This window comes from Hydra vulgaris, chromosome 03 (assembly GCF_038396675.1).
Source record: "Hydra vulgaris chromosome 03, alternate assembly HydraT2T_AEP".
Classification (NCBI taxonomy): Eukaryota; Metazoa; Cnidaria; class Hydrozoa; order Anthoathecata; family Hydridae; genus Hydra; species Hydra vulgaris.
This window is the reverse complement of record NC_088922.1, coordinates 9121106-9135378: the sequence shown is the minus strand read 5'-3', so window position 1 is coordinate 9135378 and position 14273 is coordinate 9121106. Positions and strand designations below refer to the sequence as shown.

Sequence of the window (14273 nt, the reverse complement as noted above, 5' to 3'; positions counted from 1 at the left end):
ATACCAAAAATATCAACAACAAAATTTTTTTTATTCATACACAGTTTAAAAAAATACAAAAACCTATAAACTAATATTTAGTTGAATATCCATTGTTTTTAAGCACCAATTTGATACGTTTTGGCATAGAATTGACTAGTTTTTGACAATCTTTTAAGTTTTTTGGTAATCTTATTACACCAAACTCGCATAATTCAGTATACTAAATCTTGCATTGTGTGTGGCACATGTTGTTTCTATCGCCGCTTTAAAAACCATCCACATATTTTCTATTGGATTTAAGTCTGGTGAATTCTCAAGCCATTCCAGAACCATGATTTTTTTTTTTGACAAACCAGCATTGAACTGTCTTTGCTGTATGGCATGGTGCACCATCTTGTCGGAATGTGGTATATCGATGTATTTGCATTGTATTGCAAACCTTGCTTTCCAATATTTCCAGCGGCTGCATTCAAAGTTGTGTCTTGATGTACAAAGCACAGTGCACCACGTCCAAAAGCAGACACCCCCAAACTATCAACTTTTGGCAGTGCTTCACAGTAGGAATCGTGTAACGAGGATTGTATCGCTTTTAGATAGGACAACGAACATAATGACGCCAGGTACTAAATTACATAATCATAGTTTTATCGCTGAACACCACTGTCTAGAAGTCTAGTTCTTGTACTTTTCGTAAAATGCTATTCTTTTTGGAAGCTACTTGTCATTTAATAACGGTTTCTTGGCTTCTACTCCGCAAGGCAATTTAAACTTAGAAAAAAGTCTACGTTTTATTGTTCTTTCACTCACATAAGATGGTAACTGTTTCTTAATTTCTGCTGATGTTATTGAAGAATTTTTTATTACAAGTCGTTTCATACTCAAATCATCACGTTTTGCAGTAATTCATGACCTTGCAGATTATTTTTTAGGACTAAGATAACTAGTTCCTTTGTAATGTTTGGTATTGTTAACAGTTGACTTCGAAATTTTCATTTTGTTTCAATTTTTCTGCTAGAAAAACCACCCTTGTAATACTGCACTATTACTGCACGTTGATTAGTTAAAAGAAGTGTTGTTTTGCCCATTTTACATTATAATAAAGTAATAAACATAATAAAACTCATAACATAAAAAATTACAAGATATTGCACCAAAGAAATATCAATAAATTTTATTTTATTATTGCTCATTTCGCCTCATAGCTACAGCTATTCGATACCTGCTAAAAATTATTTTCACATTGTTAATAACCTAGGTCAATATAAATAGTTAAAAAATTGCAAAAATGGCTAACAATCTGGCTGGCCAAAGTATTTTGGCCACGATTGTACTTGGCAAAGTACCATCACGGAGTCTAGAGAGTACTTGGTACCAAAAATCTTTATGATCATGGACTCTTGCTCTAATGTCTTTTTAACTCTTCTGCATTATTTTTCCAGTTTTTTTTTTGGTTTTTTGTATGGAGTCCTACAGCTGGTATATTATTATTATCATTTTGTTATAAAATATAAAACTCAAAAATATAATAGAAACTTACATGATCAGTTATTAGCTGATAAAAGAATGCGGGGACTCGTAGAAGTCCGTAAAAAGTCATGACGTCGAAAACCGCTAAAAAGTGTTAAAATACGTATTATAAAATATTCACAAAATAAATGAAGAAATTTACAATGAAAAATAAGAAAAAAACAAACGCTTTCAAGCTATTAAAGCAAGAGGTATAATATATATTGTACCTACTATTGTACCTACTATTGTACCTACTATTGTACCTACTATATCTCCTTGAATAAACTAGTAGATAAAAGATCATTTCGAATTAAAAACATCAACAATAATTAAAAAAGAAATCCGTTAATATATAAAATAAAAAGTTAAATATAAAAGGTTTTAATAGCAATTTCTAAATATAGAGGACTTTTTTAGTTTTCCCCTTAACCTATTAAACCCTTAACCTTAAATTGTTTTTAGGTTTTTCTCATTTGATATACAAATTGCGAAAAGGTAAGAGGTTCAAGATTATATTTAGTATTGCTACTCCACGCAATGTTCGCATAAAATTTTAAGATTTGCTTCTTTTAGTTACGTTCTATTCTTTACTGTAGGAGAAATTTTCACCCACATTTCCATCAATAAATTCATCATTTTTAAAATGCTTGATTTTAGGTAACTTTTTTTTCTTTAGACTCTCTCATCCGCTTTCGTTTATTGCTTTCACTTTGATACTTTTTAAAACTGGGCATGTTATAATTTAACTTTCACAATTAACTTTATTTTGCCTTTAATTCCCTAAATATAATATCATTTACATAATAATAAAATAACATAATTATTCTCTAAGTCTACATGCGTAGAACTAAGCTTATATTTCTCAGCAAAATATAAAGATACATATAATAAATAGATTTGTAACTGTTAACTGCCTAAGATTTATAACATGTCATCATTTATTATTCAATTAAATAAATTATAACACTGTTCAATATGGGCTCCATTTTATTTTTAAGTCACAATTCTCCTTTTTTGAATTTCAGAAAAAATGAGAGATTGAATTGATTACATTTGCTATTGAATGCTTCAAATTGTCAGTATTGGTTATTTTTTGTTAAAAACTTTTTGTTTAACATATCTTATAACATAAAAAAATTACATTCGATTGGACCTTGTTGGCCAATCCATCTTTTTCTAAAAACATCTCATTTAACCAAGCTCTAACATCAGTAGTGAAGTGTGCAAGATCTCTGTTTTGTGAGAAATAGATTCGTCTGATAATGCGCCTTTAAATTAATACTAGACAACAAAGTTATTTAAACTATCTCTAGGTAATTTAGGCTGTTGATAGTTAGTTCGTCAAAAAAATATGATCCTATGACACAGTTTAAAGACAAAACACCAAACATTATTTTTCAAACAGTGGTGATTGTATTCTTCACAGTATTTGGTATTTTGTGACTCCGTATTCGACAGTTCTGCTTATTAATTTTACTGGATACGCGAAAAGTTGCTTCATCAGAAAAAAAATCAAGTTTTCTAAAAAATTGCTCTCCAAAAACGGCAGCACGATTAAAGTCTTCTTATATAATTCCTGAGGTATTTGGATTTTATATAAATTAAGAAACAATTTGCGAATGTAAAATATTAAGAATCGTCCTTCTGAATAAACTTACTTTGGCAGTTAGCTTGTTTACTGTTGCCTTTTGCTTGTCAAGTTTTTTTGCTTGTAAAAATTCGCTCACCTGGTTTTGCGTGTTTTTATCGCTTTTTAATTTATGTTTGCTTTGATCTTGGTTTTCAGCTAATCCGATCTCAACAGTTATACGTTGCAGTTATTGTTGCAAGTTATTGTCTTTACCTGGTATTGTTGCAAGTTATTGTCTTTACCTGGTATTATCTGATAACTTCAACACCACTCTCGAATTTTGCCACTAACAAAACAATTTAAATTCTGAGGCATAATTCAATTTAAGATTTTATAAATTATAAAATTATATCAGATGTATAGACTTTAATTTTGTCTTGTAAGATTACGGTAGATACTTTTTTCCAGTGAGCAAATCCATGTTTCGCGATTATGTAAAATCACGACCCAAATTATTTAAATTTATTTAAACCGTTTATACTTATTTTATTACAATAATTTGCGATAGATAAATAATTTAATAGATCTAATATAATAAATATTTATTTTTAATATATTATAGCAAAATTTGTTATAACTTATACACTATTATAAACGAATTCGATATTCAAGCAGTTATTATATTTGTGTCAGGATTTTAAAATAAACGCGAAACCTGGATTTGCTCACGTGATAAAAGTTTCAACTTAAGTTTACTTTTATGCATAGACTTTCTAACACACTGTCTAAAAATAAAATAAGTAGCCTCCTCAGTCCATCAGTGAGAAGTTTAAAATTAGTTTAAAACAGTGGGAAGTTTAAAATAAAATGTTTTATCTAATTTATTTATGGTATAAAATAAATTAGATCTTATTTTAAAGTTAATATTTTAGTAAACATCTATCTTATTCTGTGTTAATATTTTAGTAAACATCTATCTTAGTTTATACTATATACTCTTGGAAAAAATTTTGCAAAAAATATATATTGTAGCACGGTGCTCGGTGATTAGACAAAAATTATGTCTTCTTCTTTCTCCGGCCATTACTTTTATTTAGGTTGTAACATTTTTTCAACGACATAATATAATGTTCAAAGAAAAGTTTTAACATCTTTCATTTTTAGTTAAAAGATCTCATATTTATTGTAGTAAAATCAAAAGTAAAATATTTTATTTTTTTAACAACTATTTTTAATACTATTTCGCTTCATTTAAGACCCAATCTGAAATACTTTTGAAATTTGCTTTTTTAATAATGTTAGTGACCCGTTAAATTTTCAAGACAATTTTCTAGCGCATTAATATTTTTACAGAATATTTATTCATTATTATTATTATTATCATTTTTTCCTTTATAAATAAATACAATATCAAGGTATTTATGAGAATTTACAAAAACCCGCAAAAGATATGAATATTTTAACTCAATTGGTTAGAAATATTTATTTTTATACATTATCTAGAGGGACAATTAATACTTTCGTTGTTTATTTTATTAAAATAAAGTATAAAGATATATAAAAATAGATTTTTACTTTTTTGTTAACTATTAGGGTGACTTATTATATTTTAAAACAGTTATTCAACAAAATATTTACTAAAACTTAATAATTAATTAATATCACATTATTTTAAAAGCATATGTTAGTTAAAGTTTTTTTCCTTGCTTCGTAATATACATTAATTCGTATACATTACTTTATTAGTGACCCGTTAAATTTTTTAAAGGTCTTGGGGCACCTCAAGATAATTTTCTAGCGCATTAATATTTTTACAGAATACTTTTGATATGAATAGACTTTTGCACACCCAGGCTAAATGACTTTTAAAAAAAATTAGGATTCACTGCACCCTACTTTTTATGACAGATGTTAAAAATGTTTCAAAATGAGCTTCGTGTGATACATGCTTGCTTTGCTCTATAAAGCCTGTGACAAAGAACCGACAGATATCGTTATTAGCAAAGATATATCTTTTTTACGGATATCAGTTATTCGAAAACTATTATAATATTAGTATTCATAGCTAGCAATTAATCTTTAACAAAATTTGGTATAGAGCTATTATAGTCATTCTAGGATTTTTTTTCTCAGCCATGCATTTTGGGAACCTTCAGAATATATTTTGAAAAGCCCAAATACTATTACGTTAAGTGGTTTATAACTACCGCGTGGTGGGAAAAACAAAACATCCTTTTAATTTGCTAAGTTTGGTGTTTCAAAATGTTAATGAGAAAGTTAATTATCCAAGATCGACAGAATTTTATATTAATTTAAAGGCTTTGCATAATTAATGCTTTAATGCGTAAATGTTTTTTATTCTGTAACACATCCACTTTCATTACTTATATTAATACAATTGGGTAGACCATTATTAATAAATTTATTGTAATTTTTGCAAAAGAATACAAACATTGGAGGCACTGTAATTCCAGAGGTAGACAACAATTACCACTATGACGTTTGGATCTAATTTCCCAGAAATCATGGCGCTAACATTTTTCTTACCTTTGGCATTTTGAATATCTGCTTTGTTGATAAAAACTATGCAAATCCTAAATTATATTAAATTAACCAAATGTTAAGCATTTTAAAACTTTCAATTTATTATTTAAGTTAAACTTTAAAATTAGCATATTTTTATGAACAAAATTTTTTTTTGTTAGTTAGTGAGAAAAATTTAACTTTAGAGAATTATGGTATTACCTATTAAGACGATCTTTTTGTAATGTAAATATTTTAGTAAACAATAAATCTTATTTCTTAGCTTTAACTTTATACTTTCGGAAAAAATTTTCTCGGTGATAAGACAAAAATAGTCTTCTTTCTCCGGCCATTAATTTTATTTGTAAATTTATTTAGGTTGTAACAAAAAGTATTGACTACAAAACAACTTTTTTATCCACAATATTTCGCTTAAAACAAAAACTTTAAAAGCAATTAAATTAGTTTAAATGTTAATCATTAAATAAATATATATATAAAAAAAACTAAATAAATTAGGCAAACATTTAAATAAAATTTTTTTTTACAAACGATATCAACTAAATGCGTAAATTTATGCAATATATTATGCATGAATAAATATAAAAAATGCACCCTTCAAGCTATTTATCAGAGCTGGAAAAAACTCACTTTTTATTATTTCAGTAAGTGTTTTTGGGTTTTATTTTTAAATGCTAGATAAATGCATGACAATCATAATATTGAGATTTCCAGAAAATTCAATGAATATCATAACGAAATTGTTTTGAAAAAATTGAAAAGATATTAAAATTTTAGCAAAAAATGACATAATAATAGTTTTCAAAACTTTAAATTGTAAAAACAAAAAACACAAAAATTCTATTTCATTGGGTTTTTTTAAAAAAACCAAAAAAACCCACTTTGTCCAGCCATGCTATTTGTACGAAAGACATACCAAGTGAAAAAAAAAAAAAATTAACAGTAAAATAAAAAGCCATCAAAATGCAAAATGCAAAAAAAAAAAAAAAAAAAATAAGTTTGGTAACAGGCGAAAAAGAAAAATTTTGCGTTACCGTGATTTCCCAATCCCGAGAAATAAAACTCGTAAAGAAAAAAACGAAAAACTAAACAAATGCTAAAAAATTAAAGTAACAAAAAATTCCTCTTATCACAATAAATCAAAATTACCGAATGTTAAAAAATTAAATAATTTATAAAATTTATTTTTTCATCATTTACACGTAAAATAATATTATTTATAACAGATCTCTACTCAATATTATAAATAGCTTTTTTAATTAGATAACTTATACAGATTGACGCATAAATACCATTCAACTTAATTAGCACTAAAAAGTACGGAAACACCAATCGGTTATGTAATTTATATTAGATTATAACTCGACTCGAATATCATAAACAGCTTTTTCTTTGTTAGATAACGTTGTGTAATTAGATAATATAGGATGCTGCATAGAATACATGTCAGGGAGTCTGCTAAATTTACGTATGCGGCGGCAATATATTATAATAAATATTATAGCAATTGAAGCGCAAATAAATAATATAGGATAAAACCCAGAGTAAAAGACTATCCAAATCCCAGAATGAAGAGCTTTAGTTGAATGAATACTTTCCACATTTTGCATATCCCTAAAACAGTCAAAAAGGAGAAAGATGAAATAAATAACAACTAAAAAATAAGTAAAAAAGTAATTGTGCATTAAAAAAGATTACCTCAACGGCATAAACCTTGTTCTATAAAGTATAGCACCTAATGTCCATTGAACTTCTTTTCCGTCGATCATTTGCGCTGTTGTAAGACCATTAAAATCATGCGGAAACTTTAGACCATGATGAAGAATTGAAAGAACCCATGCAGATTTAAAACACTGATACCTTTAATAACAAAAAAGAAATAAGAAAAAATTACTGATTAACTAACGGTGCATAATTTAAACAATGTAAAACTTAGCTTTTAAATAGTTACCTAAATCTTGAATCATCTGCTTTAGGGTATAATCCCATTGCATAATGCCGCTTGTGTAAAGACCAACGTGTGTCACAAAATCGCTGCAAAAACAGTTAAAAAATTATTTTATATATTTTGTGCAACTTTACAATCAAGAGAATTATACAAACAGAATTACTTCTAATTTTTATTGTTTATTACAGAAGTATTCCTCCAGCAAACTAAATAAGAAACTAAATAAGCAGTAGGAACTTATAGCCAGAGAAACCGCCAGGTTTTATGTTGTGACACTCAAATGAAACTTTTTTTATTTAAGAGTATTTGTTTTTTAACTATAGAAAAGAGTTTTTTTAAATCCGAACAAAGTGATAAAAGTCATAATTTGTGTAAAAAAGGGTAGAATTAAAGGGTCTTAGCCCGTTTGAGCATTTTAGATGCACGTTACAAAATTCTTTTTTTTATTTAATTTTTCTATAAAAATAGAAAAGATTGTTTTTAAAATTAGAAAAAAATGATAAGGGTCACGATTGGGGTAAAGGGTAAAATTGAGGGTGCCTAAGCCAATGTAAACATATGCCTATAACAAAAAAAGAATATAATTTTAATTTCAAATAATTTAAGCAAAGTTTAAAATAACAAAAATATTTTAAAATATTTACAACAATGTATATATGATACAACAAAAATCGAATAAATTTTTATCCTGCTCTAGAGCAGCATGTAAAAGTGAATGCTAAATTAAACTTTGCTTCCATTAAAAGTAGCTACGAAGTCAATCTCGATGTTAAGTATACTTTTCTATATGTTAATTCCATAAAGCTTTAAATTTAGAATGATACCTACACTCTGTTCAGTGGACTGACTGTAAACTCTTTAGAAAACTTGGATGATAAGAATCTTTGGTAGATAGAAAGAAGTTTTATAGTTTAGCAACTGCTAACTTATACTCAGCCGCAAGAGTTTGATTTAAACAAGATTTTTTATTTATCTAAAAGTCTTTTATACACTGAACTATAGGTTTAAGTTAAGAAAACTGAGGTGTAAAGATTAAAAGACTCTTCTTTTCCCAAGACAGTTTGCTAAACAGTGCGGAGTCTTCATTCTAAATTTAAACCTACATGTAAAAGATTTAAACATTTAAAAGAATATACTCAACCAAAGGATCAAAAATCAAGAATAAACGGAATCTAGAAAAATCGGAGTTTCGATAATATTTTGTTATGAATTAAAAAATCAAACTAGTAATAAATCTAGTTGATAATTAAACAATGTTCTTGTATTTTTTTTTTAATTCCATATATTTCGATTTATAATTCATTATAAATTTTTAAAAATTTATACCTTTTTATTTCTTAGTACCTAAATATTTTTTTTTATCATAATTCTTTAACGAACAAGTTTTATCTAATAAATGGCTTTCTAACCGGCATTGGTCAGGAAAAAGGTGTGAACTTTCAGTAAAACGCCCTTCTGTGGTGCTCTGTAATAAAGACTTCTTGAGGTACTTACAGTAAAAATTAAAAAAAAAGTATTTATTCTGAAGATCTTTTTAAATATTATTTTAAAAAGACCAAAACATTTATTATTTCATCAGAAAGCAATCTAGGAAACTTTGTGACAAATCTGGAAGACGAGGAGAAAACTCTTTCTGCTTCCAAAGAAGTTGCTTGAATTCTGTGGATGGCTAGTTCAAATTTCAAAATTTCTTCTGGTTTCACACCAGTTACTTAACTGATTGGTGAAGGTCTTGACTTTTTTTTAGCTTTTTAGCTGCTGATTGATTTTGATTGAGAACTTCTTGAATTTCAGCAAAAAAAGATGTTGATTGTGATGGTTCTCCTTGTTTGCTTTTAGTAATTAGTTGATCAAATAATTTTGCAGCATAAACTTGCATATCTTTTTTGGAAGCATAGAAAAATCTGTGGTTTTTATTTAAAAAAAATAGGGATTATGCTAATAACGACTCAATGATACCAACATGTTTTTACATTTTTCGTATATAAAGGCTTACGCCTCAGCAAAATTAGAACTGATGTCAGTTTCTACAACCTTCAATTTGCTAACTAACGTTTCCATAACTGTCACACTAAAAAGTTGTTGTATTTGGTTTTTCCAAGTGAACTACAGCATCAGCAGATTGTAAGAAATACAAGCTAATTTCATCTAACATGTTTAGGCAGTTTAGTTTTTTGAGTATTTTTTTTACAGCTTCTAAGCAATCCAAAAACCTTTTGATCATCTGAAAAACACTGTTCCACCTAGTGCAGTTGTCGAGCAACAGTCCTTTGTCATACGAAGATCTGTGAATTTCGTGTATTTTTCTTTTAAGAACTTCATATCGAAATAATGAATATTTCAAAAACCTAATTAGTATTCGAAGTTTCTGTAGACTTTTTTTCAATATTTTCTTCATATTTAATCTCATCCTCCGAATAGTCAATAAGAAACTCTCCTTCAGTCTCTCCATCAGATTCCATTTCTGTTTCAATATCCGATTCATTTTTTTTGTTCACAATTTCATGACAATCTTTTTTAATGTATATCAAATCACAAACACCCAAATGAATTGAATGATTCTGACAGATTTGATGTGGAAACTTAAATATGGTACCCAATTTCATCATCCATCTACAGCCATCCATAGTTTTATTCGCAATATCTTCACTATCTATATTAAATTCTTTTAATTTTTCCGTTATCAAAATATTTAATTTTGATAACGGAAAAATTAAAACAATTTAATATAGTTTCGGCAGAACTAGGAGATGGCAATCTCATCATTTCTAAACAATACGTTCTGTCGTGATGAACATTTGAATTGTAGTATCTTCTACCTCTATTGCTACTCCATTCGTCACCTGTTATTCCAAATTTTTCTCTTTTCGCTTTCAATGCAGCCATTTCAGCGATCATTAAATATTTGGCTTTAAGCAGGAAACATCTTAACTGTGGAAACATCTTAATTGTGGAAATTGTGGATGCTGACTTGGGCAAACTATGCCAATAATTTTCGAAAAGTATTCTTAGTGTTTTAGATTGAGTTATGGACCTAATCAAACATCCATCAAGAGCTGTCAACTTGGCAAGAAGATAGTTTAACAACATCTTAATTAAAACCTGTCTGGAACTGGATGGTTATAAATCTATTTTTCTCGCAACTTTTGATACGTCCAATTAGGCTGTTTGTGCTGCTTTCTGCGCAAGCGATTCTTTTATGACATTTTTTGCATCTCTGTATTACTTATCATTTACCACAACTTTATCAAAGTTATTCCATGCTTTCGAAACCATTTTTCTATATGAAAGAAAAATTATCAATTTGTTTATGGCTTCAGATATTTGTTTTTAATTTTATTTTAATTGTGATAAGTTATCACATTTTAAGTTATTAAGTTATTTAATCTAATAGGTAAGTATGATAAAACATTAATTATTATCACTTGATATCACTGATAACATTTCATTACACAATTTTGCCACAAAGCACATTAGGATGGATTTAAGACTTATGGTGGACAAAATTATTCTGACCATACGACATACAACACTACTTGTACAAAATAAAAGTATTATTTGTTTAAACTTACCTTGTTATTTTAAGACCAGTTTTTGTATATATTGTAAATAATAATCTTGACTAAATATTTTTTTTTGTAAAGGTAAACTGTTGAATAGTTAAAATATATTAACTAATATTGTATACACATAATATTTTAAAAGTTACTGTTTACTTTGCCTAAAAATTAAAAAATTCTTGCTTTTTTGACAAAAAAAAAAAAAGGTATTTTATTATACATTACAATTTATTATACCGCAATTGATTTTTGTGGATTTAAAAAAATGCTATTATTAAAAAGATACTGTTATACTCAAAAGAGTTTTTGACATAGTACAATGGAAAAGTACAAGTATGTTTTATTATATGGTTTTGAATAGAATAAGCTTTTTTTGAGGTTTTTTCCACCACCACCACCTGGCCCACAGTGCATTACCGGTTGCTTTGCAATGTAAATTAGTGTTGTTATTGATAAAGAGAACATTTTCAAAACAAGTACTATTGTAAAAGCAGCGTAGAAATAAAATAAGAATTTAATTATTTTACTAGTAAAAAATTGATAGTTTTTAAAAACTTAGTCGAAGTTTCTCAATTTCTTTTGAACTCTGCAACTCCGAAAAATCAAGAAAAATCCGACAAGACGGAGTTCCAAATGGATCCATTGTACTTAACATTAAGTGATTATGTAGCTACTTTTAATGGAAGAAGAATTTAATTTAGGGTTAATTTATACATATTACTCGGAGCAGGATAAAAAACTATTTGATTTTTGTTGAATTATGTCCCATATATAGATTAACATTGTAAATAATTCAATTCTATTGAAAAGTTTTATTTTTAGAAAAACTATTAAATTTTTCTCAAGAAAAATCATGATTTTGAATTTTTTAAGTTTTAAATTAGTTCTTGGAACAAAAATGTCATTAATGAAAAACCGGGTTGGGTATTTAAGAAATAAAATATAACCTAACGTTTACTAAAATATTTTAGAAGACAGTCCATGCTTTCTTTTAAAAATGTTTTGTAAAACTTTGTGTATATTAAGTTTATAGACATTTAAGAAAAAGTTTGCTCTGTGAAGACCATTAAAGAACTTTAACTATTTGTGATTCAAAATAATAATCAACAGATTAGGAACAATCCAAAGCATTTTGCTGGATCTGCTGAGGATTATCTTATATCATCATTATCATGCCATAAGATCCATTTAAGTCATTTTACTTTTTGAATGTGGCAAAATAACATTTTTCAGCATGTCTAAACAAACTCTCTGGTTCATAATAGCTTCTATGTGATGAATGGAACCCACTTTGTTACGACTAAACATCTCCCAACTATTTAATTTCCTCGGCCATGTTTAACAGGAGTTAACTTAAAATTTGGATTGTGTCTGTTTCCTACTGGATATCTGACATACATAATTATGTAACTACTGAACAGCATAAACTTTGATTCGTTAAAGAAAATGACTTTTGACCAGTCATTAACTATCCAGCTAAGATGATCTTTTACAAATTCTAGCTTTCAAATTTCTTGCAGATATTAATGGTTTCTTGAATGAATGGGAGCCATACAAATTAATTTGACATAATCCACATTTAGTTAAATCAACGCAAGAGTTTGTGCCATAAATATGCAAGGATGCAATACTGTATTAATGCAATAACAGTATTTTCTTCAATGTATTGGTAAATAAATGAATTAATGTATTGGATTATTGGTGAGGTATTCTTGGAATACCTTACCAATAATCTATCTGTCTATCAGTCATAACTTTAGGTCTTCCAGTGCCAAGCTTAACTTTAATAGTTTTGAACTGACAAAATCTTTTGATGATTTGACTGATTCCTAGTTTTGAAAGATCATAAAGTTCAGAAATCTTTTTAAAAGACATTTTTCACTACAGCTTTTTAATAAATTTCTTTATTTAACTAATGATATAATACTGATTACAATAAACAAGTTAATAGACAAATCCACAACTTCCAATCAAAATGTCACAATTGACACATTAGACAGGTAGAAATTCATGAATAAAAAGTTACAAATTCACAACTTAGCTTTAGACAATGTAGTGTTAACAGTTCACGAAATTTAGTTACAATTTATTTTCACAAGTTATCATTAATTCACTATTCACTTGATGAGTGTAATAAGTGCTGGCACTCACTTCAGGGTGTGATTTAAAAATATTTGTTAAAGCATAACAAAAAAACCCCATTTAATTGTTTTTTTGTTTGAATGTTGTTTGAATTCTTAATGTTTAATTAATTAATGTAGAGTACCTTTGTTACATAATTTGATTTATTAGAGCAAGTTATTAATTAGAATAGACAGTGCACACACTTGTTAAAATAATTTTTCTAAAGATCTTAAAGATTGCTACACAAAATTTTTACAATAGTATATTTAAAGCTCACTTTTAACTTTAATTTTCAAAAATGATACATTAATTAACCCCACTAATTGGGTTAGTAAAAACATCTTTTATGAAGTCTTTTTTAAAACAACTGTTTTAAATAGTGCTTTGAAATTTTGCATATTATGATTGGCCTAAACAAATAATTATAAATGAACACCTTTTTGTGACCGAAAAATCAAGATTGTTCTGTGAAAAAGTACAACTCTACTTCAAGGATTTCTTCTTTTTATAAGCAAATATAATTACTCAATCAAAACTGTTTACGAAATTTTTAACTAATATTTCACATTAATTTGTTTAAGAAATTGTTAATTTACACTTGTATGAATGACAAAAAAAAAAGTGTACATTGAAAGTCGACTTAATTAACCAAATTGCAGTTTAGCCATTTATTTAAGTTTACAGTACTGAGACATTATTGTTCCTTAATGTATTTATAAAGATTTATTCAAAATAAGAAAATCAACCTGCAATATAAAAATAAATTATAGGGCCAATATGGGATACATATGTTCTCAGATAAAAGTATCAAAAAAATATATTAATAATATATAAAAATATCTTATAACTTTCATGAAAAATCTTTATAAATGATATATTATACACCTTCCATGAATGACATTTAAATTTAATGAAAACCTAAAGAATTTATGATTATTAAAAAAGCAAACCCAAGAAGAAAACAATTGTGTTTTTCTTGGGTAAAAATAGTAAAAAAAAAAAAAACTATTATTTTACTTTTTAAATATTGTTTTTA

At 27.2% G+C, this 14273-nt stretch overlaps 1 protein-coding gene across 1 annotated transcript in view; it reads right to left on the bottom strand.

Moving 5' to 3' along the window:
• Positions 1–6097: 6097 nt before the first annotated feature.
• LOC100204155 (ectonucleoside triphosphate diphosphohydrolase 7) overlaps positions 6098–14273 on the bottom strand; it is a 38321-nt gene continuing 30145 nt past the window's right edge. Inside the window, exons 7-9 of the mRNA XM_065792268.1 lie at positions 7557–7639; positions 7304–7465; positions 6098–7219 (exon numbers count right to left, since the gene is read on the bottom strand). Coding sequence (XP_065648340.1) covers positions 6961–7219; positions 7304–7465; positions 7557–7639 — 504 coding nt within the window. The 3' untranslated portion in view covers positions 6098–6960. The remainder of the gene's footprint in view (positions 7220–7303; positions 7466–7556; positions 7640–14273) is intronic.